Source organism: Dipteris shenzhenensis, chromosome 24, assembly GCF_047967505.1.
Source record: "Dipteris shenzhenensis isolate YYH24624 ecotype China chromosome 24, Dip_SZ_1.0, whole genome shotgun sequence".
NCBI lineage: Eukaryota > Viridiplantae > Streptophyta > Polypodiopsida > Gleicheniales > Dipteridaceae > Dipteris > Dipteris shenzhenensis.
Genome location: NC_141619.1, coordinates 29,423,168 through 29,449,107, shown reverse-complemented (window position 1 = coordinate 29,449,107; position 25,940 = coordinate 29,423,168). Strand labels below are relative to the sequence as shown.

At 42.5% G+C, this 25,940-nt stretch overlaps 1 protein-coding gene across 1 annotated transcript in view; it reads right to left on the bottom strand.

Annotated features, from left to right (window-relative positions):
* Window positions 1-366: 366 nt before the first annotated feature.
* Window positions 367-25,940, bottom strand: part of LOC147886465 (uncharacterized) — a 48,810-nt gene continuing 23,236 nt past the window's right edge. Inside the window, exons 2-4 of the mRNA XM_087395255.1 lie at window positions 1,363-1,633; window positions 1,061-1,280; window positions 367-915 (exon numbers count right to left, since the gene is read on the bottom strand). Coding sequence (XP_087251381.1) covers window positions 494-915; window positions 1,061-1,280; window positions 1,363-1,633 — 913 coding nt within the window. The 3' untranslated portion in view covers window positions 367-493. The remainder of the gene's footprint in view (window positions 916-1,060; window positions 1,281-1,362; window positions 1,634-25,940) is intronic.

Sequence of the window (25,940 nt, the reverse complement as noted above, 5' to 3'; positions counted from 1 at the left end):
ATGGGTGAGGTGATTCCTTTGCTGTTATTAAATATAGAGACTGAGACATGTCAATGAATCAATACAAAGAATGTAGTAGCCTTATAATCGGCCTTATAATCGACCTGCAGGGCCCTCGGCCCTCGAAATTGGCAAGCGAATAACGCTCTCTATGAAACATGAGTATCTTCCAAATTTTGGAAAAATTTCTATAACATCCCATTCACAAATAGCTCTCACTCCATACCAAGGCATTTATTAGTCATACCAATGGCATTTAGAGTGAGATCATCGTCTCAATATCTTGGAGCGATCATCTTCTAAGTCTCTTACAAAGTCTTAAGAGTTGAACTGAAAGGAGTGATAGCCAGCACACTAAGGCTTGATAATTTCTATATGGGAATTTTATGTGACAAAGATGTCATTAAGAAATAAAAGATATGAAAGGTTTGTGTGAGAGAAGAAGCCATTGGGGTGGTGAGAGTGCCATGAAATAAGCCATGAAATGAAAGCATCAAGATGCTGAAATATTGATGGGGTCACGCATCTTGAAAATAAACTTAACCAAAGGCCAAATAAGAATCCGCACTGCCAGAGCAACCACTGTACTGATGCCCCCTACTTGTGCAATCGCTTGTATCCCCCGAGACCATATCGATACACGCTCGACTATATCGCAAAACAACGGCTCGCACAACCTCTCATACCTTCCCCACTCGACTTTCATTCCAAATGCAATCGTTAGATTATACGCTTCTCGTGTCCTCGCAGTTGCATTCCAGAACTCTTCTAGAGAGCTGTTCTGGTTTGCCCGGAATTGATTTGCCATGCTCCTTATCAGGTAGATCAAGCCGTCCGAATAGTTGCTGAGGCCGCGTTGGTCTAGATCGCCAAATTCAAGGAAGGCGTGGCTCTCCGACTCCGCATAGGCATTTGCTGGCCGTGCAACAAAAAAGGATTAGTGCTTAAAAACGAGCTAGCTGGATAGACACAAAAATCAGTTTTGTTGTATTTCGACTGCTTTGTTACTGATTCATGCCGTTGTTCGAATGCACAAATTAGCGGATGCGTGGCAACTTACTGTCTATATGGAGCCCTACATCGTTGTACAATAAGGAGGGACTGAGGAGGTTTGCTGTCGTCAGAACTGTCCGCGTGTCGTCGAAGTTCAAAACTGGGCTCAGCACAGCGTTGCAAACCCAGCTAGCCTCCGGTTCGCCCGGATTACCGCAGACGGCCTGTATCTGTGAGGCTGTGATGTCGAGAGACATTTGATCGACACGATCAGGATTGTGGCTGTCCTGCAAAATCAATAAGGCTGTGGTTAAGTAAATAGCCCAGAGCGGCAGGGACCGCGCGCACAATCCAATTCCAGTTTCTCACCTGGTAGTACAGATAAAACGTCGTATAATTGCACCAACTTATGTCCTGCTTCTGGCAAGGACACGTTAACGATAAGTTGCTGGTGGGATCCCGCTCTGTCTTATCAAACAATGAGGTTACATTTGCTGAAGAGGCAGTTCTCCTGTGTATCCGAATCGATGGCTCCCGCATGGCCACCACGACAATGGCAGCTGTTAGCAAGGCTGCCACTACAGTCAGCAGTACAAACCGAACCCAACGTCGATATTTAGGATCGGAAATGTCGGGTGACCTGAAAAATCATGAATCCAACGAATTAGCATCAGTATTAACGATTCGCCACTTCTGACTTGGATCAAAATCTGCGCAGTTACGGTTATGTTTGGATTGATCTACAAGATGCAGGAGGATCTTACTGTTGATAGTCCTGGCAAACTGTGGCTGTGGCCTTGTGTATACGAGAGAGAACACATTTTCTAATGCGTTCGATCGGCGTCATGCTTGTTGGCGATCGGTTCAAAGGCAATCTGAGAAATAAAGAGCAATTGCATATATTGACAAAGCCTCTCTAAACAAGACTGAAGAGCTGACCAATTCCAACTGTTTTCTAGTCTCAAGTTCTTCTTCTCCTGTTTGTTTCAAGCAATTTTATGCCAAACAGACCTGACGTAATCTTTAGCCTACTCAACTTCCACCTCCCTACTTCAATTCAAGGATCTTTTAGCCTACTCAACTAAAATTCTTTCCACCTCCCTACTTCAATTCAAGAATCTTTTCCCTTTACGCTAACATAAAATCCAGTCCTGTAGCTCTAAGACTTCATCTATCTAATACCTTATCTATTATACATGTAAAGGACGCATTTTGAATGGATCAGGCCTACATTTTTATCTTACGGGATAGACAATTGGGAGAGGGAAAATTCACATGCATGAGGTTCCATGTAAGTTTCTTCTCAAAACAATTCCAAAACTCAAAAATTGCTCCCTACTATTTTCTTTTGTGATGAATCATGATCACGCCTTTTCACAAACGTCCAACCAAACAATATCATCACTAACACTACTTGCCATAATAAGAACACCACTAATGTAGTAGTTCACATAAGTACTAGCGGGTCTTTTACAATTATCACCAAACTAAAACTACTTAGTACAATTGTCGCCAATAGTACTAAGGCTACTTCCAAAATATTTATCCCTAGTAAACTATAGAGGTAGTGTTTTCTTTTGTGATGAATCATGATCACCCCTTTTCACATCAAAACATGTGTTTGCACTTGATGGCACTAACTTCGACCAAAAAAAAAATATCATTGTTAATATTACTTGCCATAATAAGAGCACCACTAATGGTGATAACATGTATACTACAACTCATTAGTTCACATATGTACTAGCAGCTCTTTTACAATTATCACCAAACTAAAAGTACTTAGTGTGATTTTCATTGACAACACTACAACTACTTAACTATACTATAAAACGTTATTATCCCTAGTAAACTAGTAGGGGTACTCTTATTTTACAAGTAGAAGCATCAACACTATTATTGATATCATTGGTCGGATCATTAGTAGTAGCCAAACTATTGCTAATAATATTCCTACAACCGATTGTAAAAGGTTTGCACAAGAGTTAAGGCTTTACTAGGCCGATTTTCACCCCATATTGGATTCAAAAGAGCTAAATTCCCCTTCTCTTAAAGCCCTAGGAAGTGGTCCTTAGTTCTGCTTGCCCTGTATAAAATAGGGGACTAGTACAATCATTAATCTAGATTTAAGTCCCTTGGATCTCACACTTTAACGGGGAGATTATTTTACCATTTTTTATTACATCTATTTGTTGTAAATACATCCATGTGTTTCCAAGGGGAGATTATAATGTCATTTTTAATTCTTTTACCTATTGCATCCATTGTTCTATTGTGAGTGTTAATTTGAACCCTGTATTGTATGCTTGAGAAAATACTTGTGAGCATTTCCATGTTTGCATAAATATGTCATTCATAAACACCATATTTGGTCACATGTAGCATGAGGATAACATCATCATGTTGGTAGCTACAAAAAAATAAGCAGTTAATCAAATAATAATACTATTGGTAGTGGATCTACGCCGATAGTAGTAAACCTACTACCAATGGTAAAAGGCCTTTTCCCGATGATAATAAGCCTACTACCACTGGTAATATGGCCACTGTCAGTGATAATATAAATTATGTTTCTCGCCTTTTGTTACATATAAAATGCTTGCGATAACGACAAGCATTTTTCATTCAACAAGATTCTAGTCCATAGCTCCTGCATCTAGTGTGATGAGGTAACTTTAAGGTGGACGACAATTGACTTAGAAGTATCTAAGAGAGGGAGAGAGTGGGTATTCATTGTTGGCCCTATAAGGGTCCCAAGAGATGTGGGTGGTTAGTGATTTTTAATTAGGTCCATTTTTTAGTTCTTAGTCTATTTGGCCAAGTTAGCCATGCTAATTGGTGGTTAGTGTGAGGGTTGGTTTTAGCTTAGGGCCTCATATTGTGTGTTAGGGTTTTAAGGGTTTGGTCATGTTCTGGAGGTCCTAAAGTATTTTGTCCTCTTGTTCCTCTTTTGCTGGTGGACAATTTCTCTTCTTCTCCTAGTGACTTCTCTCCCAGTTTTCTTGCTTCTTTATCTGTTGCTGGTTGCTCATCTAATCGCTAGCTACTACAGGAGAAGAATCATTGCAATATCTAATGTATCTAAAAACATGCAATTTTTTGCTTGCCTTTCTGTCTCATCTCTTCTCTTGACCATTTGATCGCTGGCTTGTATGTCTAATTTGTTGAGATTGAGAGTGCTCTCAAGGGAAGTAAGAATTTAAGAGGGAGAGAGAGAAACAGAGAGCCACATAAGTTTTGGTGGGTGCAGAACACCCTAATTCTTCTTTTTCATTCATTTATATATGTGTTTGAGTATTGTACATAACCAGGGTACGTAAAGGCACAGTGACCTTTAAACCCCACAACCTCCCACTTAAAGAACAATGTGCCTTTAAGGCAGAACAACCAGGGAGCATACTATCCAATACCCATCAATACATGACAATACTTAAACCACTGACTAGGTAGACTCTTCATCAGCATATCTGTAGGGTTATTATCTGTATGAACCTTGGCAAGCTCTATGCGCTTGTCCTCAAGTACCTCCCTGATGAAATGGTACCTGACCTCAATGTGTTTGGTCTTTGCATGAAAGACCGGACTCCGTGCTAGCTGAATAGCACTCATAGAATCACTATGCAATATCGGTACACTTGTATTAATCCCCAAATATCCCACTAGCCGATCAAGCCATATAGCCTCCTTACAACTCTCTGTGGCTGTAACATCCTTAGCCTCTGTGGTAGACAAAGCAACGCACTTCTGTGCACAAGACATCCACGACATTGCACCACCTGCAAAGGTGAACACATAACCAGAAGTGGATCTCCTACTATCCACATGCCCTGCATAGTCTGAATCTATGTACCCAAGTACACGCATGTCTCCTCTACCAAAGTAGATGCACGTCTCCTTGGTACCCTTCATGTACCTCATGATGCACTTAACTGCCTCCCAATGCCTCTTTCCTAGATTAGCCATATATTGGCTAACAACTCCCACTGCAAATGCAATGTTTGGTCTAGTAGCTATCATAGCATACATAAGACTCCCAACCGCTGATGCATAAGGAACCTTGGCCATCATGGCCCTCTCCTCATCTGATTTGGGACTAGCTGTATGACTCAGTTTCACATATGGAGGCAATGGAGTGCTCACTGCCTTCCCCCCCTCCATATTGAAACACTGCAATACTTTTGTAACATACTCCTTCTGTGAAAGCCAAAGGAGTTTCCTACTCCGATCACACGTGATGCGCATACCAAGAATATGACCTGCAAGTCCCAAATCCTTCATATCAAAGGCCTCATGCAACTTGGCCTTTAATGCATCTAGCTCACAAGTATTCTTACTAGCCAATAGCATATCATCCACATATAGTGCCTGCTGGATTATTAGGCCATTATCCTTAGCCCTTTTAATGTAGAGGCAGTGATCAATTTCACTCCTTCTAAAACCGTGGGACCAAATGAAAGCATCAAATTCCTGATACCATTCTCTAGGCGCTTGCTTAAGACCATAGAGACTCTTCTTTAGCTTGCAAACTAAATGCTCTTTACCCTTTTCTTCAAAGCCTTCCAGCTGCACCATGTAAATTAATTTCCTCATGCAGATCCCCATGCAAGAAAGCTATCTTGACATCATCTGCATAAGCTCCATATCTTCTGCTGCCACTAGTCCAAGCATGCATTTAAGTGTGGTCATCTTCACAATCGGAGAGAATATGTCATCAAAATCCACACCCTTTTCTTTCTTGAACCCTTTAGTGACCAAACGGGCCTTGTACCTAGGTTCATCATCACCTGTGACCTTCATCTTATAGACCCATTTCCATGGCAATGCTTTCTTTCCATGTGGCAAAGAAACCAAGTCCCAAGTCGTATTCTTCATAAGTAAACTCATATCTGATCACATAGAATACTCCCACTTGCATTGATCCTTGTGCATCATAGCCTCTCTGTAGCAAGAAGGCTCCCCGTAATCAGTAAGCAGTCTAGACACTCTAGATGATCTTCTCAAGGGCATTTCAGCTTGCTGTCCCACCTACATATCAGCCACATTTGGCTAATCATTTCCACCAATAGATGATCCATCATCTACCGTTGATTGTATACCTATGGGAGTACTTGGTGGTACCATTTCTTGCACATTTGGTGCATGGACAGCTTGCTGTCTATCAACATATGCAGGTGGATTCACGTCCTGGAAAGCGATTCTCCTCATTTCCACATCCCTCATGGGTGCCTTATGCATCTTCTTCTCATTGAAGACTACATCATGGCTGCATATGATCTTCTTTTCTTCTGGATCCCAGAGACGATAGCCCATCTCTCCACTTTCACCATAACCCAGAAAGATGCATTTCCTAGACTTGGGATCTAGCTTCTTTTGAAGCTCTTTTGGCACATGTGCATATGCCTCACACCCAAATATACACAAATGAGAGTAAGAGGGCTTCTTGCCACTCCATGCCTCTTCAGGAATACCACCATCCAAACTCTTACTAAGTGATCTATTGATCACATGCACTGCAGTCTTCATTGCCTCGGCCCAAAAATCACCAGAATGACTTGCATTGGAAAGCATGCATTGCAACCTTTCTTGAATGGTATGATTCATCTTTTCTGCAACTTATTGCTCTGGAGTACGAGGGGATGTGAGCTCCCTCTTAATCCCACGTGTATCACACAAATGCTGAAAGTCATGAGAGAGATACTCTCCACCATTGTCAGTTCGTAGGCATTTAAGCGTTCTACCTAACTGATTCTCAACCAAGGCCAGCCATTTCTAAAATACCTGGAACACATCACTCTTCCGAGCTATGGCATAAGCTCACACTTTCCTAGTTGCATCATCAATGAATGTCACATAGTATTCAGCCCCACCTAATGACCGTGTAGGCATGGGACCACATGCGTCTGAATGCACCAAATCAAGCTTTTCAAACTCTTTCTTTCCCCTTCCTTTATGGGATGATTTAGTCTGCTTCCCATAGAGACAGTGCTCACAAAATTCAAAATTAGAGAAACTCAAATGCGGTACATAACCCAAATGGCATAAGTTTTTCATCCCATTTTGGCTCATATGGCCCAACCGGCAATGCCATAAAGAAGTGCTTGGCTACTCGATTATTGCAACAACATGATCAAATACCCCTGATACATGTAAGGGATACAAAGTCCCACATTTGGCACCCCTGGCCAAAAGCATAGAGCCCTTCTGAATTTTCCAACTCTGAAACCCAAAAGTGGTGTGAAAACTAGCATCATCTAGTTGACCCACTGAAATAAGACTCTTGGTCAACTTAGGCACATGTCTCACATGTTTTAAAACAATTGCAGACCCATTTGCAAAAGAAAACTTTATGTCACCTGCTCCCACTATGTCACATGCATAGTCATTTCCAAGATGCACACAACCTGTCTTTCCACTGTCATAAGTGGAGAACCATTCCCTATGGGGAGTAACATGGAATGAAGCACCATAATCCAAAATCCAATCTTGGGAATATGCATCATCTGAAGTGGTAAGCAACTCTACAGATAAACTAGACATGAAGAGAATGTCATTGTCCCTATCATGTGTGACTGCATTGATCTCCTCGATCTTCACTTTTCCTTTGTCCTCCCTTGGACTCTCTTCCTTCTTATTTGCACCCTGATTTGCATACTTTTTCTTATCCTTTTGCTCTCTTTTCAGCTTGTAGCAATCCTTTTTCATATGTCCCTTCTTGCCATAGTGGTAACACTCAATATTCCGTGCCCTAGATCTGCTACGAGACTTCCCTCTTTCTTAGGACTTCCCCCTGAACTGTGATCTGCACCTTTGCACATTTAAGGCTACATCGTGCTTGTTGTCGTCCATAGACTTCTGTCTAATCTCCTCGACCAACAAGCTACCCACAACATCATCAAATTTCAGTACTCCACTAGGTGCAGAGTTACTGACAGCTGTATAGAAGGTATCCCATGAGGATGGCAATGAACATAAGAGAAATATTGCCTTAGTCTCCACATCAAAATTCATCTTATGAGCCTAAAGCTGGCTGAAAATAATGTTGAATTCATTCAAGTGAGAATCAATGGAGACCCCTTCCTTCATCTGCAGCTCAAACAACCTCTTCATGAGGTAAACTTTATTAGAGGTAGTTTCCTTCTCATAAGTGACACACAATTTCTTCCACAAATCTTCCGTAGTCTACTCATTTACTATTGTGAAATAAACTGACTCTGCAAGATGAAGTCTAATAGTAGACTCTGCTAATGCATCCAACTCATTCCAAACATCCTCAGACATATCTGCAGGCTTAGCTTCAATCCCTGCTAAGGGTTTAATCTACTTCTTTTTAATAAGCGCATCCCTTATTTGTTCTTTCCACAAAGAAAAGTTTGTCTCATCAAACTTTTTAATGCTGAAAAACTCCTTTTCAGACATGGAAGAGGATGCCATGATGCAGATGAAGCAAAATCCCAAATGCTGGTACCTGCAAGAGAGAATCACACCAAATACCAGGTGCACCCAAATGTGTATGCCACAATAGAGTGAAATGTCACCAAAACTCAAAGCTCAAAGCATCAAAAGATATAGCTGACTCATGTGCATGTACTATGCATCCATATGAGAAAATCTGGCCCAAAAGAAAATACCATCTGCAATGGCAATCCAAAATGCACACGGCTCAAACTGCAACTAGAGTGATCTGCATAAGGTATGCTCAAGAAATCATGGTCCCACGATAATGACCGCTACTGAAAATAGAACTTGAGATGCCTCAAAACATGGGTGCCATTGCATAATTGGACTCAGCGAGAAAATCTGCAAATATCTCTCTTTTGCTGGAATTCCAAAATCCCAACCGACGAGTGAGAAATGGGATTCAACACTTATCCATTGCCATGTGGCATAAATCTAAGGTTTCAAAACCTTAGAATGAAAAATGCATAATAGAGAGACGAAATCCAATACATAGAGATCTATAACTGTGAAAATACTCCACTGAATCGCGCAAGAATTGAGTCACATTGTGGAGAGCGAAAGTCTCTCACACTCTAGAGCGTTGTGAGCTCATGGAGGAAAAGTGCCTCACGAGGCGCTAAGATTCGGCAATATCAAAGTCCCTCCTAAGAGAGAGTATGGATAAAGGAAGGTACGCCTATGCTTGTAAATCATGCTACGAGTTTCTATCTTTGAGGATTTCCTATGAAGAAGAGACGGGCGAAGAGCTCTGGCAATTTCTTCTATGTTGCTGCCAATTCCATCTCTCACTTGTACACTCAGGTGCAACATTAGAACATGATCACTTTCCACATCAGGCAGTGATTCAGTTTGGAGAAGCTTTGTGAGTGGATGCAGAGACATCAGCATCAGTTTGGCATCGCCCTGGTCCACAAAAGATATTTTAAACTACTTGAAGAATGAATTGGACGATTTGAACTAGGCCAAAATAATGTTATCTCAGGTACAAAATCCTCCAGTGCTTTCACAGCATCAGTTGGCTCCTCCGAATCCGTTTGGCTGAACGGGATTACCTCTAGATCCGTAGAGGTTTCCACCTACACTTGTACACGGCCAGCAATGATGTTCTCCTCCACAGCCTTGATAGGCAGTGCAATTGGATGACTCCATCTCTATCAGACTTCAGACTTACACACAACAACAAGCCGACGGGCTCTCGAATCTCTCAGTGCAAACTCCTTCATGGGTAGAGCTTGGAGCCAGGAAGGTGTTGAAGCAGCCACCACGTCGCTCTCCACTGCATCACCATCGTAGTGCAGAGAAGCTTCAAAGCTTTCATTTCTTTCTTCTCTAAGGTGGTAACCTTAGGACACATGGCAACCGATGGTAAAGACATGTGGCAGATAAGCCCATGATCTTGGGTTAGAGCTATGGTTAGATTAAAGTTTACCATGGTTAATGTTTGAACCTTAGTTGAGTATGTGGTCAAGATTAATCGGGGTGGTTAAGTTATAAGTGGGGTTAGGTTCAGTTGCTTGGACCATGGTTAAGACTTGGGTTAATTGAGTTCAGTTAGAAGATTGCCATGTGGCATAGTGCCACCTAAGCACAATCCCTTTGTAAGCACAGGCATGTAAGTAGCAGGTGAATCCATATGCCACATCACCAACTACCCCTCTTCTTCCTAAGAACTTTGACAAGCCGTAACTTCCAATCTAGGAAGAATTTGCACATGCTCCAAAAAGGAAAAGTGATCTTTTCAAGCTCTATGTGCTTGTCAAGTCAGAATCATTGTATGCAATTAGACATTGCCATTGAAGCAAAATGAATCTCATGGTAAGACCTTTGTGACCAATGGAAAAGCGACGCATGAATGCAAAAAGCACAAGTTTATGAGATGACCATAGCACAAAACATGGCATCCACACATAAGACATTAAGGCACATAGAAGAACAAAGCATCATGCATCAAGCTACATCAAGCAAACAAGGGAACACCATCGACAACATGTACTATTGAAAAGCAAAAACCTTGCCACCTTTAGCCTGTACTTTGACCACCTTAAGTAGCAATGTATGCACTAAGGGGAGGCGATGGAATGTAAACTCACATCTAACCACCTTGCAATAGCCAATGGATCATGGCACCAAGGGGAGGTGTTGAGATATGGTGCCATGTGCACATATTAGAGGCTAAGGTATGGTATAGGAGTGTATTAAAGTAGCCACCCTAGGATGTGGACTACATGATGTGGAGATGTGGATCAAGGATATCCACAAGGAGAGATGTGGATGTGAGGATATTACAAGTATTGACTATTCAAAAGGCTTTCTATATATAAAAAGCCTATCTTGTATTGTTGAATAGAGATAAACATTTTCTATCTCCCTCTCATGTCTTATGTAGCATGCTTTGAGCCTCCTTAGTTCTTTCATTGATCTTGTGTGCACTAGGCTTAGTGGCGATCATATATTGGATCTTTTGCATAATTTCTTCACATGACCAACCTAGTCCATGAAAGGAAAAGGAAGCCTCTCCTTAAGCCACACGGGCAACTTGGAGCTCTTGGATTTCTTATGAGCCAAGAGTGGTAATTCTTCATTAACTTTCTTATTTTGCCTCTCTGGCATCTCTTATTTTGTCTTATGATCACTTGCATTCATGAGGTTTTTAGGGAGTTTGTTGGCATCTTACAATCACCTGAGTTGAGGAGGCTTTTTGGCGGTGTAGTTCTCTTCATTGAGCAAGAGAGTTTTGGCTGCACATATGTGGCATTCATGGTGGGTAGGCATTGGATTGTGAATTCGACAGACACATTGTAGATATATGCTTTTTTGAGAATGTTCGTTAGATTTTGATGGCATATGTAGATCGTGTCAAATAACTAGGTTTGGAATTTTGTGGTATTTGGAAGGTGTGTTCTATGCAAACATTTTTTTCGTAGTTATGGTGTTTTCAATGACTTTGCTATTCTTGGTTTTTGTCAAGCAGGTATAAGGTATAAAAGTCTAACATCACTCAATGAGAGGCTGAAAAGGGCATTTGAAAAGGTGGAAGAGTCTCATATCATTCAATGAGAGGTGGAAAAGGGCATTTGAACACTATAGGGTATTGGTCAGTTTTTTACTCTAATACTGTTAGAAATTACACAATTCTTTCTTTTTTAATGGGTGCAAAGTGTCGAAAAATGGTTGGTATATCTGTCTCTAAATGTCTGTCAGTATTATTGTCAGTATATACCAACACGATTAATAAGCATTGGTATATATTGGCACTGGTAAAGCATCGATATATAGTGACACTTTACAAAAGATTTAAAAAACATTTTATGGGATAGGGCTTGTTTGAGACCCATTTTCCCCACTATTATGTGTATTTTATTAGAAGGTAAGAGTTACAACATGCCATCTAGTGTAGGAAGGTTTGAAATTTCCTAAAACTCTAAAATCATCATGTCTTATTACAAAATTTTCCTTTGGAAGAGGGTAGAACTTTGAAGATGAGATAAAAAATGGTAAAATTATCGAAGGTCTAAATACACAATGGAAACACTACTAGCAGTCACAATGATCCTTTTCTTGTGGATTGCAGCCAGTTGGGTGTCATTCATGAGGTCTATGAGGTAGGCCTCAGCTGCATGCTACAAGGCAAGCAAGGCATCTCTGGAAATACGCCATGGAGCCTCCATGATTCCACGCCTATAATATCGAGACATGGGATTGTTGTTGAGGTCTTGGATGACCTCACATACCACCCTCGCAAAGCTTGCCATCGGGATGAGCATATCAATAGATGTTTTTCTGATTTCTCGAAGTGCCATGGTCCCTAGCTTGAACATGTATCTCCTCACTGGAGGAGGGCCTCTTTGCCATGGACTTTGGAGGTGGGTGTCCTCTCCCCTGTGGGCCTACAGGTGGGTGTCCTCTCCCTTGTGGGCCTAGAAGTGGGGGTGTCCTCTCCCCCATGGGCCTGGATGATGATCCTCTGCTCTCTTCTTGGTACTTTGTCCTTCATTGTTGCTCTTCCTCGTGCTCCTCCTAATTCATGTCCATTATACATTGGCTTTATTGCAAATCACATAACTAAAATTACAAAGAAATTTTGAAACTTATGAATGGGAATCCACATTGGAAGAGCGTACACCATCGTTTTCATCTATGTCCACCCATATGTGCCCCTGTCTATGATGGGTTACATGCCACCTTGCATGATTTTGTCTTGCATTTGATTAGTCCTATGCCATCATGTGCAAACATCTGAACACTTTCAGATTGCATAGATGATTGCAAGCCTCCAATGTTGCCTGAAGGTTGTCTAATGTGTGCATGGCTAAACATCCATCGGCATGGGATGTAGCATATGTCATAGGCTCATCAAGAAGGAGCTGACAATATAAAGGCCGAGAAGCCTAAAATAGAATGGAGAATGCACGAGATGTCCCTGAGGCATATGAGGGGCCAAATGCTAATGTATGGATGGATTTGAAGTCATGGATCTAACCACTAATCTGGATGTATACGACAGCCATAATTGCATGCTGAAACACTGAGTCTTCCCAAGTTGCACTATGGATGAATGTGATGATGTCCAGTGCACTAGGGCAGGACCACATTGATGCATAGGTATCCTCATGCTGAGGAATGATCTATTGATGAAAATATGTGGTGATCATCACTGATCCAAGGGTGGCGCAAAGCAGCATCACTGAGCCGATGATCCTAGAATGTCCTGAAGACTAATGTTCTAATCTGAACTGCTCATGGAAACTATGTCCAAGGATGTGATGTGCTCTATATTAGAGGTGAAAGCATCAATGATGGATGCTGGAATGGAATCACCTAAAGAGTTGGATCCACTGTGGCATATATCTCCACATACATCTAGAGAGTGCCTCGTACTGAGGACTTATAACTGAATGATCATTGTTGAACTCTTCCTAAGTATATGCATCTGTGGCAAAGGATGGAGTCCAATCCATGCATGAATGTGATGGATGTACATCACTGGAATTGGGCTGTGTTGATGTAGATGGGATTGCCTCGTATTGACGGCTTACCATGAAATTTGCCTCGTACTAAGGGCTTACTATCAAATGTTCCGCATGTTGAGGGCTTATCGAGGAGTGTGCCTCATGCTGAGGTCTTACCGAGAAATGTGCCTCATGCTAAGGTCTTACCAAAAGTGTGGGCTGATCCATGCTAATATGTGAAGCATCTACATCTAATCTCTCAAGGCCAATGAGGCTTGAGTCGGCATCATACACTGGTACATACTCTATGGCAATGAATGGTCAAAGAAGGCTTTCTTTCCACTCATGGATCTTGTTCAAAGTCATGACTAGTGTATTATCAACTATGTGATGTGGATAACTCCATGATGGAGGTGGTTTGGTGATATGTGCAAGAGGCTTACTCATGTACCAACAAGAGTGTCTACCCATGAGAACACGTGTGAGAGCTGCCACACTGAGGGCTTATGCTAAACTATCAATCTGAACCAAGTCATGTGATGGAAGAATGTGTGTATGCCAAGGATCAAGCCTATAATAAAGTGATGACAATTTTGTGTCGAGAGTAGCCAAAAGGTTGTACAATGCTGATGTGTATGCATGTAGGAACCAATTCAAGAATATAGTCAACAAACATGGATGTACATGGGTGGAATGTGTGTGCAAAATGAATGCAACAATACTAAAATTGAGAGAGGGATAACTCTGAAAAGTGTCACACTGAGTGATGAAAATGCCAAATGCCAAGAGTATTGAGCTGGTGTTAGATGTGTGCATGTGTATATTGATGATAGAATGGATGGGACTAATGCCGGTGGAAACTAATTGGGTAATGTAGCAATGGCTGACTTGGCTTGGTAGAGTTGGATCTCCTCTATAGCGATACTAGTCTATAGTCTATAGCTAGACTACACATCAAAAAATGCGACAAATTGAGTTTTAGTTTGTTCATTTTATGTGATGGATGTGCTGCAGTGGATCAAGAGGTGGTTCCTATGATGAGGATTTGATGATGTTGACCTTTGGAATTGTCAAATTGTAGATTTGAGCCACTCAACATGTAGAGCATGAGCTATCGAGAGCAATGATGTGGCACATGTGGTGACACGACAGTAGGAGGTCACATGCAGAATACAACTATGCCTATAAAGAGGCAATTGCACCTAGGAGGCTGTGTGCCACGTGGCACATGGTGACATGCCACTACTGAATGGGAAGCTAACATGGCACTACAGTCATGAAAAGCAGTCCATCATCCTAAGAGATTTCCAAACTAGCATGGAAGTCTTGGAAACGGCCCATGAAGATGCTTTTGAGCAATTTAAGCAGTTTCAATATATGTTGAGGGATTCAGATGAAGCTGTTGCATAGAGTGAGCAAAAAGTGGAGGAGATGAAGCAGAACATCCACAACCTTAACATGAGGGAGGAAGGAATCAAGAAGTAACTTTATCATGTACGGATCAAGACTGTGGTATTTATGGCCGCAATAGTTAAATCGGATGTCTATCCTGCTATGCAAGAGGGTCCAAAATGCATGGTCTGCCTTAGATGATTGTTCTATCCCGATGGCTTGCGTGCTACAACCCTATGCATGTTTTTTGCATTGGGGTGCTTGTGCATACAAAATCTAGCTATAGAAAATGCCATTTGCCATTTCCCAGGTCATGGAAAGATCAAATGTGTTTTCCTGCTATGGCTATCTACGTCGAGAAAGTAGATGCTGTAGCTCAATTTGCCATTTGGGCAAAAGACACAAATAATAAGGAGTTCAAATTGAAGAAGGCCAAGATCGAGCCTGATTGCGAGGAAAAGGAGCCTGAAGGGACGAACTACCTCCCTTCAAGAAAGGAGCAAGAAGAGCCGAGCCTGCAACCTAGAAGCTCAAATCAAGAAAAGAGGAAGCGGCATGAAGGGCCCTAGGGGCCGGGCCCCTGTAGAAAGGAACCAGCCCCATTCTAGAAAGGATCAAGGAGGGCCGAGCCTGCAATCAAGGAGCTCAACAAGGAGTCCTTGAGATGTAATCTAAAGTAAATGAGTCTTTGAGATGTAATCTATGTAATCTGTGTGTAATCTAGCTATGTGACTAGACAGTGTCCTTTGATCCACACCAGTGCAGTGATAATAATAAGATGAAAGATTTCAATTTGACATGTAATGTGAGATGAAATATTTAGATTAGATCACTAATGTGAGACTGAAAGATTTTGATTAGTCAACTAATGTCAGACGAAAGATTTCAATTAGACAACTAACATGAGATTGAAGAATGAGGTCGGAATGAACTCAAAGATTTTGATTACCAAACTAACATGAGACTAAAGATTGAGAAGGTCAGGCTCAATGAACTCTCTCCCTATTTAAGTGCAGTGCAGACACAACTAAGAGCTCATTATGAAATGTAGCCCCAAAACTCTGTACACTGATCCAAACTCTGTACATCGATCCATCTGCTGTGCCGATCCACCTACAGTGAATATATGGCATACCCAAATAACTTTGGAGTGCTTTTGTTCTATCTAAAAACGATGTTGGATGGCATCCTCATAGAAGAAGACCCGGAGAAAAAGGAGAAAAATAGCTGCAAGGAGGACATGCTTCAATGGTGGGTGTATTACTTGGAGTCGGCAGAGATGGTGAATATTAATTTCCTTGGCTATTTTTTTATCTGCCCCTTTAAGGTACTTGTGAAGCTCATGATGTAGGTTTCTTTTGGCAAGACATGGCACAAAGACGTATAGAGTGCAAAGACCAGGATGAAGAGGACCCCCAGCGAAAGGAGGAGTTACTATGGGTGTATAAGTTAGCAAAGTCAAGCAAGCAGTGTACATGTCATATTCTTGCCTACCTCATAGTAGGGATCACATAAGGATGTTATGTTATCAACCATACCATCATCAGTGACTTTTAAAATCCTCATCTGTGCAAATGACCATTGCTCCACTTGTTCAAATCCCAATACTTCACCTTCTGCTACAGTCTTATTTGCAAATGATCTCAGTTGTAAAATGTCCCCTATAGTAAAATCCAAGGTGGTGCACTTTGTATTCTTGATAATGTCTCTTGCATAAGTCTCATCTTTGTCCCATGCTATAAATGATTTGTTGGATGTATTGTAGGGCATAACATCTCCAAGTGTTTCCATATCTCCACATTTATACTTTAGCTCAACATGTGCGCTAAGAATCTTTGATACAGTAACTGCCACCTTATCTTCGCCAAGTCTTCGAAAGTGGCAGACTGAATTGGGATCACTATCATGGATTGTAGCAAATGCAACTACTTCTCTTTTGCTACATAAAATCACATCCATCCCTGGAACAAAATCTATAGCCATCTCCTTTGTGAGAGTCCTTCGCAAGCAAGCTGCAGTAGCAACAATTACATAAATATTAGTCTCTTTTTAATAATCTACTCATTTATTATAATTTTTAGTTAGAACTTAATTTATTGGTGGGAGAAGTTATCCGATCAAGTATTCATCAGATGGACATGCCAAGTTATCCTTTGCATGGTCGATCAAGCATTAAATACTATTTTTGCTCTAGTGTCATGCACATTTGAAAAAAACACGTTGCTAGGTATGTTATCCAATCAAGCACTTATGGGATGGGCGTGCCACTTTGCATGTAAGTCAATTCCACCTAGTTGAAGGTGTGTGCAAAGTATTGTGCCCATCGGATATGCTTTGCATTGTCGATCAAGCATAAAACACCGTTTTTGGCTTAGTGTCATGCACAACCATGGAAAAACATGGTCCTAAGTGTGTTAATCAAACAAGTACTTATTGGATGGGGGCTCCACTTTTCACGCAAGTCCGTTTCAACTAGTTTGAGATGCGTGCAAAGTATTTTCACCATCGGATATGCTCTGCATGGTCGATTACGCATTATATAACATTCTTCCCGTAGTGATATGCACATCTACAAAAAAACACGCCCTTAGGTATGTTATCTGACCTTGAGTACTTACCGGATGGGTGTGCCTCTTTGAGAAAATTTCAATACCACCTAGGTTAAGGTGTAGGCAAAGTATTTTTCCCATTGGATATGATTTGCATGGTCTATCGAGCATTAAATACCATTTTTGCCTTAGTGTCATGCACATCCGTAAAGAAAACACGCTGCTAGGTGTGTTATCCGATCAAGTACTTATGCGATGGGAATGCCACTTTGCATGTAAGTCAATTCCACCTAGTTGAAGGTGTGTGCAAAGTATTGTGCCCATCGGATATGCTTTGCATTGTGGATTAAGCATAAAACACCGTTTTTGCCTTAGTGTCATGCACAACCATATAAAAACACAGCCCTAGGTGTGTTATTCAAACAAGTACTTATCGGATGGGGGCTCCACTTTGCACACAAGTCCGTTTCAACTACGTTGAGGTGCGTGCAAAGTATTATCACCATTGGATATGCTTTGCATGGTCGATCATGCATTATACACCATTTTTTCCCGAGTGATATGCACATCCGCAAAAAAACATACCCTTAGGTGTGTTATCTGACCAAGTACTTATCGGATGGGTGTGCCTCTTTGATAACATTCCAATGCCACCTAGGTTGAGGCATACAAAAAATGTTGTGCCCATCGGATATCCTTTCCATGATTGATCGAGCAATAAATACTATTTTTGCTCTAGTGTCATGCACATCCGTAAAAAAACATGCTGCTAGGTATGTTATCTGATCAAGCACTTATGGGATGGGAGTGCCACTTTGCACGTAAGTCAATTCCACCTAGTTGAAGGTGTGTGCAAAGTATTGTGCCCATCGGATATGCTTTGCATTGTCGATCAAGCATAAAACACCGTTTTTGCCTTAGTGTCATGCACAACAATGAAAAAACACGGTCCTAGGTGTGTTAATCAAACAAGTACTTATCGGATCGGGGCTCCACTTTGCACACAAGTCTGTTTCAACTAAAGAAAGTGTTGTGCCCATCGGATATCCTTTGCATGGTCGATCGAGCATTAAATACTATTTTTGCTCTAGTGTCATGCACATCCGTAAAAAAACACACTGCTAGGTATGTTATCTGATCAAGCACTTATGGGATGGGCATGCCACTTTGTATGTAATTCAATTCCACCTAGTTGAAGGTGTGTGCAAAGTATTGTTCCCATCGGATATGCTTTGCATTGTCGATCAAGCATAAAACTCCGTTTTTGCCTTAGTGTCATGCACAACCATGAAAAAACACGGTCCTAGGTGTGTTATTCAAAGAAGTACTTATCGGATGGGGGCTCCACTTTGCACACAAGTCTGTTTCAACTACATTGAGGTGCATGCAAAGTATTGTCACCATCGGATATGCTTTGCATGGTCGATCACGCCTTATACACCATTTTTTCTCTAGTGATATGCACATCCGCAAAAAAACACGCCCTTAGGTGTGTTATCTGACCAAGTACTTATCGGATGGGTGTGCCTCTTTGAGAACATTTTAATACCACCTAGAATGAGGCATACGAAAAGTGTTGTGCCCATCGGATATCCTTTGCATGGTCGATCGAGCATTAAATACTATTTTTGCTCTAGTGTCATGCACATCCGTAAAAAAACACACTGCTAGGTATGTTATCTGATCAACCACTTATGGGATGGGAGTTCCACTTTGCATGTAAGTCAATTCCACCTAGTTGAAGGTGTGTGCAAAGTATTGTGCCCATCGGATATGCTTTGCATTGTCGATCAAGCATAAAACACCGTTTTACCTTAGTGTCATGCACAACCATGAGAAAACATAGTCCTAAGTGTGTTAATCAAACAAGTACTTATCGGATGGGGGCTCCAGTTTGTACGCAAGTCTGTTTCAGCTAGGTTGAGATGTGTGCAAAGTATTTTCACCATCGGATATGCTCTGCATGGTCGATTACGCATTATACAATGTTTTTCCCATAGTGATATGCACATCCACAAAAAAACATGCCCTTAGGTATGTTATCTGACCAAGTACTTATCGGATGGGTGTGCCTCTTTGAGAACATTTCAATACCACCTAGGCTAAGGTGTAGGAAAAGTATTGTGCCCATCGAATATGCTTTGCATGGTCGATTGAGCATTAAATACCATTTTTCCCTTAGTGTCATGCACATCCGAAAAAAAACACGCTGCTAGGTGTGTTATCCGATCAACTACATATGCAATGGGAATGCCACTTTGCATGTAAGTTGATTCCACCGATTTGAAGGTTTTTGCAAAGTATTATGCCCATCGGATATGCTTTGCATTGTCGATCAAGCATAAAACACCGTTTTTGCCTTTGTGTCATGCACAACCATATAAAAATACGGCCGTAGGTGTGTTATTCAAATAGGTACTTATCGGATGGAGGCTCCACTTTTCACACAAGTCCATTTCAACTACGTTGAGGTGCATGCAAAGTATTGTCACCATCGGATATGCTTTGCATGGTCGATCACGCATTATACACCATTTTTTCCCTAGTGATATGGACATCCACAAAAAAACATGCCATTAGGACCAAGTATTTATCGGATGGGTGTGCCTCATTGAGAACATTTCAATACCACCTAGGTTGAGGTGTACGAAAAGTGTTGTGCCCATCGGATATCCTTTGCATGAAAATACTATTTTTCCTCGAGTGTCATGCACATCCGTAAAAAAACACGCTGCTATGTATGTTATCTAATCAAGAACTTATGGGATGGCCGTTCCACTCTGCATGTAAGTCAATTGCACCTATTTGAAGGTGTTTGCAAAGTATTGTGCCCATCGGATATGCTTTGCATTGTCGATCAAGCATAAAACACCATTTTTGCCTGTGTCATGTACAACCATGAAAAAACACGGTCCTAAGTGTGTTAATCAAACAAGTACTTATCGGATGGGGGCTCCAGTTTGCACGCAAGTCCTTTTCAACTAGGTTGAGATGCGTGCAAAGTATTGTCACCATCAGATATGCTCTGCATGGTCGATTACGCATTATACAACGTTTTTCCCGTAGTGAGATGCACATCCGCAAAAAAACATGTCCTTAGGTATGTTATCTGACCAAGTACTTATCGGATGGGTGTGCCTCTTTGATAACATTTCAATGCCACCTAGGTTAAGGTATAGGAAAAGTATTGTGCCCATCGGATATGCTTTGCATGGTCGATCGAGCATTAAATACCATTTTTGCCTTAGTGTCATGCACATCCGTAAAAAAACACGTTGCTAGGTGTGTTATCTAATCAAGTACTTATGCGATGAAAATGCCACTTTGCATGTAAGTCAATTCCACCTAGTTGAAGGTGTGTGCAAATTGTTGTGCCCATCGGATATGCTTTGCATTGTCGATCAAGCATAAAACACCGTTTTTGCCTTAGTGTCATGCACAACCATGAAAAAACATTCCTAAGTGTGTTAATTAAAGAAGTACTTATCGGATGGGGGCTCCACTTTGCACGCAAGTTCGTTTCAACTATGTTGAGGTGCGTGAAAACTATTGTCACCATCGGATATGATTTGCATGGTCGATCACGCATTATACACCGTTTTTTCCCTAGTGATATGCACATCCACAAAAAAACATACCCTTAGGTGTGTTATCTAACCAAGTACTTATCGGATGGGTGTGCCTCTCTAAGAACATTTCAATACCACCTAGGTTGCGGTGTAGGAAAAGTGTTATGCCCATCGGATATCCTTTGCATGGTCGATCGAGCATTAAATACTATTTTTGCTCTAGTGTCATGCACGTCCGTAAAAAAAACACGCTGCTAGGTATGTTATCCAATCCAGCACTTATGGGATGGGTGTGCCACTTTGCATGTAAGTCAATTCCACCTAGTTGAAGGTGTGTGAAAAGTATTGTGCCCATCAGATATGCTTTTCATTGTCGATCAAGCATAAAACACCGTTTTGCCTTAGTGTCATGCACAACCATGAAAAAACATGGTCCTAAGTGTGTTAATCAAACAAGTACTTATCGAATGGGGGCTCCAGTTTGCACCCAAGTCTGTTTCAACTAGTTTGAGATGCGTGCAAAGTATTTTCACCATCGGATATGCTCTGCATGGTCGATTACGCATTATACAACAACATTTTTCCTGTAGTGATATGCACATCCGCAAAAAAACACGCCCTTAGGTTGTTATCTGACCAAGTACTTATCGGATGGGTGTGCCTCTTTAAGAACATTTCAATACCACCTAGGTTAAGGTGTAGGAAAAGTATTGTGCCCATCGGATATGCTTTGCATGGTCGATCGAGCATTAAATACCATTTTTGCCTTAGTGTCATGCACATCCGTAAAAAAGCACGCTGCTAGGTGTGTTATCCGATCAAGTACTTATGCAATGGTAATGACACTTTGCACGTAAGTCAACTCCACCTAGTTGAAGGTGTATGCAAAGTATTGTGCCCATCGGATATGCTTTGCATTGTCGATCAAGCATAAAACACCATTTTTGCCTTTGTGTCATGCACAACCATGAAAAAACACGGTCCTAAGTATGTTAATCAAACAAGTACATATCGGATGGGGGCTCCAGTTTGCACGCAAGTCCGTTTCAACTAGGTTGAGATGCGTGCAAAGTATTGTCACCATCGGATATGCTCTGCATGGTCGATTACACATTATACAATGTTTTTCCCGTAGTGATATGCACATCCGCAAAAAAACATGCCCTTAGGTATGTTATCTGACCAAGTACTTATCGGATGGGTGTGCCTCTTTGAGAACATTTCAATACCACCTAGGTTAAGGTATAGGAAAGGTATTGTGCCCATCGGATATGCTTTGCATGGTTGATCGAGCATTAAATACCATTTTTTCCTTAGTGTCATGCACATCCGTAAAAAAACACGCTGCTAGGTGTGTTATCCGATCAAGTACTTATGTGATGGGAATGCCACTTTGCATGTAAGTCAATTCCACCTAGTTGAAGGTGTGTGCAAAGTATTGTGCCCATCGGATATGCTTTGCATTGTCGATCAAGCATAAAACACCGTTTTTGCCTTTGTGTCATGCACAACCATATAAAAACACGGCCGTAGGTGTGTTATTTAAATAAGTACTTATTGGATGGGGGCTCCACTTTGCACGCAAGTCCATTTTAACTATGTTGAGGTGCATGCAAAGTATTGTCACCATCGGATATGCTTTGCATGGTCAATCACGCATTATACAGTATTTTTTCCCTAGTGATATGGACATCCACAAAAAAACACGCCCTTAGGTGTGTTATCTGACCAAGTACTTATCAGATGGGTGTGCCTGATAAGTAATTTCAATACCACCTAGGTTGAGGCGTACAAAAAGTGTTGTGCCCGTCGGATATCCTTTGCATGGTCGATCGAGCATTAAATACTATTTTTGCTCGAGTGTCATGCACATCTGTAAAAAAACACGCTGCTAGGTATGTTATTCGATCAAGCACTTATGGGATGGGCGTGCCACTTTGCATGTAATTCAATTCCACCTAGTTGAAGGTGTGTGCAAAGTATTGTGCCCATCGAATATGCTTTGCATTGTCGAACAAGCATTAAACACTGTTTTGGCCTTAGTGTCATGCACAACCGTCAAAAAATGCGGTCTTAGATGTGTTATTCGACTAAGTACTTATGGGATGGGCACGCCACTTTGCATGTAAGTCAATAATACCTAGGTTGAGATGTGTGCAAAGTATTGTGATGATCGCATATGCATTGCATTGTTGATTAAGCATAAATCAGCATTTTTGCCTTAGTGTCATGGACAACAACCAATAAAAAACATGGTCGTAGGTGTGATATTCTAAAAAGTACTTGTCAGATGGGGGAGCAACTTTGCAAGAAAGTTAATTTCAACTAAAGTACTTGTCAGATGGGGGAGCCACTTTGCAAGAAAGTCAATTTCAACTAGTTGATGTGCGTGCACAGTATTGTGTCTATCGGTTATGCTTTGCATGGGGGATCACACATTATACACCATTTTCCTCCTAGTGTTATGCACATCCGTCAAAGAACACGCTCTTAATAGGTATATTATCATACCAAGTACTTATTGAATGGGCGTTCCACTTTGCATGGAATACCATACCACCACTTTTGAGGCACGTGCAAAGTATTGTGCCCATTAGATATGCTTTACATGGTAGATTGAGTATTAAATACCATTTTTGGCCTTGGTGTCATGTACAACCGTCCAAAAACACGATCGTAGGTGTATTTTTCAAACAAGTACTTATCGGATGGGGATGCCACTTTGCACACAAGTCAATACTGCCTAGGTTGAGGAACGTGCAAAGTCTTGTGTCCATTGGATATGCTTTGCATAGTCGATCTCACATTATACACCATTTTGTTCCTAGTGTTATGCACAATCATCATAAAATACGTTTGGAGGTGTGTTATCCGAACAAGTACTTATGGGATGGGTGCACCACTTTGTATGCAAGTCAATATAATCTAGGTTGAGGCGTGTACAAAGTTTTGTGCCTATCGGAGAAATGTAGATGCAATAATATTAGAAAATTCTCGGTATGTGTATATGTGTGTGTGTGTGGCAAACAATATTGATACACCAAAGTAAACACCTAGTGCACAAATTATGCACTTCATACCTTGAATAAATAAGCTTGTTGATGAGGATAAATACGCCCTTGAATAAAAGCACAGTTGTTGTATGACCACAATAGGATCGCTTTGACACGTGTGATTTTGCCCACATGTAAGTTTGCAAATAGTATAAAAAATCATATAATAATATATTAATAGTTTGCAAATGTGTATAGCAAGTGAGTAATGGGAAGTGGAAGTGGGAGTGAGGAGGGAGGAGTGGAATGGGAGAGGGAAGTAATAGGGGTGTATGATAATAAGTATAAAAAATAGTATAATAATATTAATAGTTTTCAAATGGCAAGTGAGTAATGGGAAGTGGAAGTGAGAGTGGGGAGGGAAGAATGGAATGGGAGAGGGAAGATAATAGGGGAGTAGGATAATAAGGGAGTGAAATGAGTGAGGGGAGTTAATAGGGGATGAAAAAGAGGAGGGTGAGATTCGGAAATATGGGATTTCGGGAAATGGGAGGAGTATGGGACGTGGTGGAAATGTGGGATGGGAGTGGTGGCAATGGGGGAGGAAGAAGAAATGGATGGGGGGAGGGCTAATGGAAGATTGGGATGAGGGATGGGGGTCCAATGGGAGAGGGGGAGTAATGGGAGCCAATGGGAGAGGGGATAAATGAAAAGCCAATAGGAGAGAGGGGAGGAATGGAAAGCCAATAGGAGAGGAGGAGGAAAACCTAATTTTTCTTATATATAGTCTTCCTTCTTCATTCATCTCCCCTCATTTCATTCATTGAAGCAAGAAAGCAAGGACGATCAAGAAAGCAAGGAAGGAAGAGCAAGAAAGCAAAAAAGAGCAAACTTATAAACTTTTTCCAGGTACTTGCAAATTTTTTTGATTAATTCTTTATCTAGATTTTTTTTTAAAATTTTAAAGAGAGAGAAACTAGAGAGAGAAAGGTTCCTGCCAGGAGGGGAGGAGAAGGAGAGGATGGAGGGGTGGGAGGGGAGGGAGGGGGAGGGGAGGGAGAGGCGGGGGCAGGGTCGAGGGGGGGAGGGGGGTTCTAACGGGGTCGAGGGAGGTAGGGAGGAGGGGGGGAGGGAAGGGCGAGGGGGGGAGGGGGAGGGAGGGAGGGAGGGGGGGCAAGGGGGTCTTGGTAGGGAGGGGGAGGGGAGGGAGGGGGTGGAGCCAGGTGGGGGAGGGAAGGGGGGGGCCGGTCTGGTGGGGGAGGGAGGGAGGGAGGGAAGGGGGCCGGAAGGGGGGGGGAGGGGGCGGCACAGCCGCCACCCCCCCAGAGGGGGGGAAGGGGGGCGGGGGGGGAAGGGGGGCTAGGGGCTGGCAGCCGCGGCCGCCACTTCCCCCTGGAGGGGGGGCGGGGGGGGAAGGGGGCGACACAGCCGCCACCCCCTGGAGGGGAGGAAGGGGGGATGGGGGGGTGGAGGGGGGGAAGGGGGGCAGAGGGGGAAGGGGGGGGGGTTGGCGGCGGCGGCCGCCAGACCCCCCTGGGGGGGGGCGAGGGGGGGGAAGGGGAGGGGAGGGGGGGAGGGGAGGGAGGGAGTGGGAGCGGAGGGGAGGGGGGGAGGGGTGCAGGGGTCCAGGGAGGGAGAGGGGGGGAGGGGTTTTGGTGGCGGAGGGAGGGGAGGGGAGGGGATGGGGGGAGGGCAGGGTCGAGGGAGGGAGGGGCCGAGGGAGGGAGAGGGGGGGAGGGGTTCTGGCGGCAGAGGGAGGGGAGGGGAGGGGTGGAGGGCAGGGTCGAGGGAGGGAGGGAGGGGGGGAGGGGAGCGGAAGGAGAGAGAGGGGAGAGAGAGGGAGAGGAGAGGAGGGAGCCGAAGGAGAGAGAGGGGAGAGGAGGGAGGGAAGTGAGAGAGAGAGTGAGGGGAGAGAGAGAGAAAGAGAGAGAGAGAGTGAGGGCGAAAGGTATGGGAGAGAGAGAGAGAGAGAGTGAGGGAGAGAGAAACAAGGGAGTAGAGGGAGTAGAGGGAGAGAGGTCGAATTCTTAGAAGAGC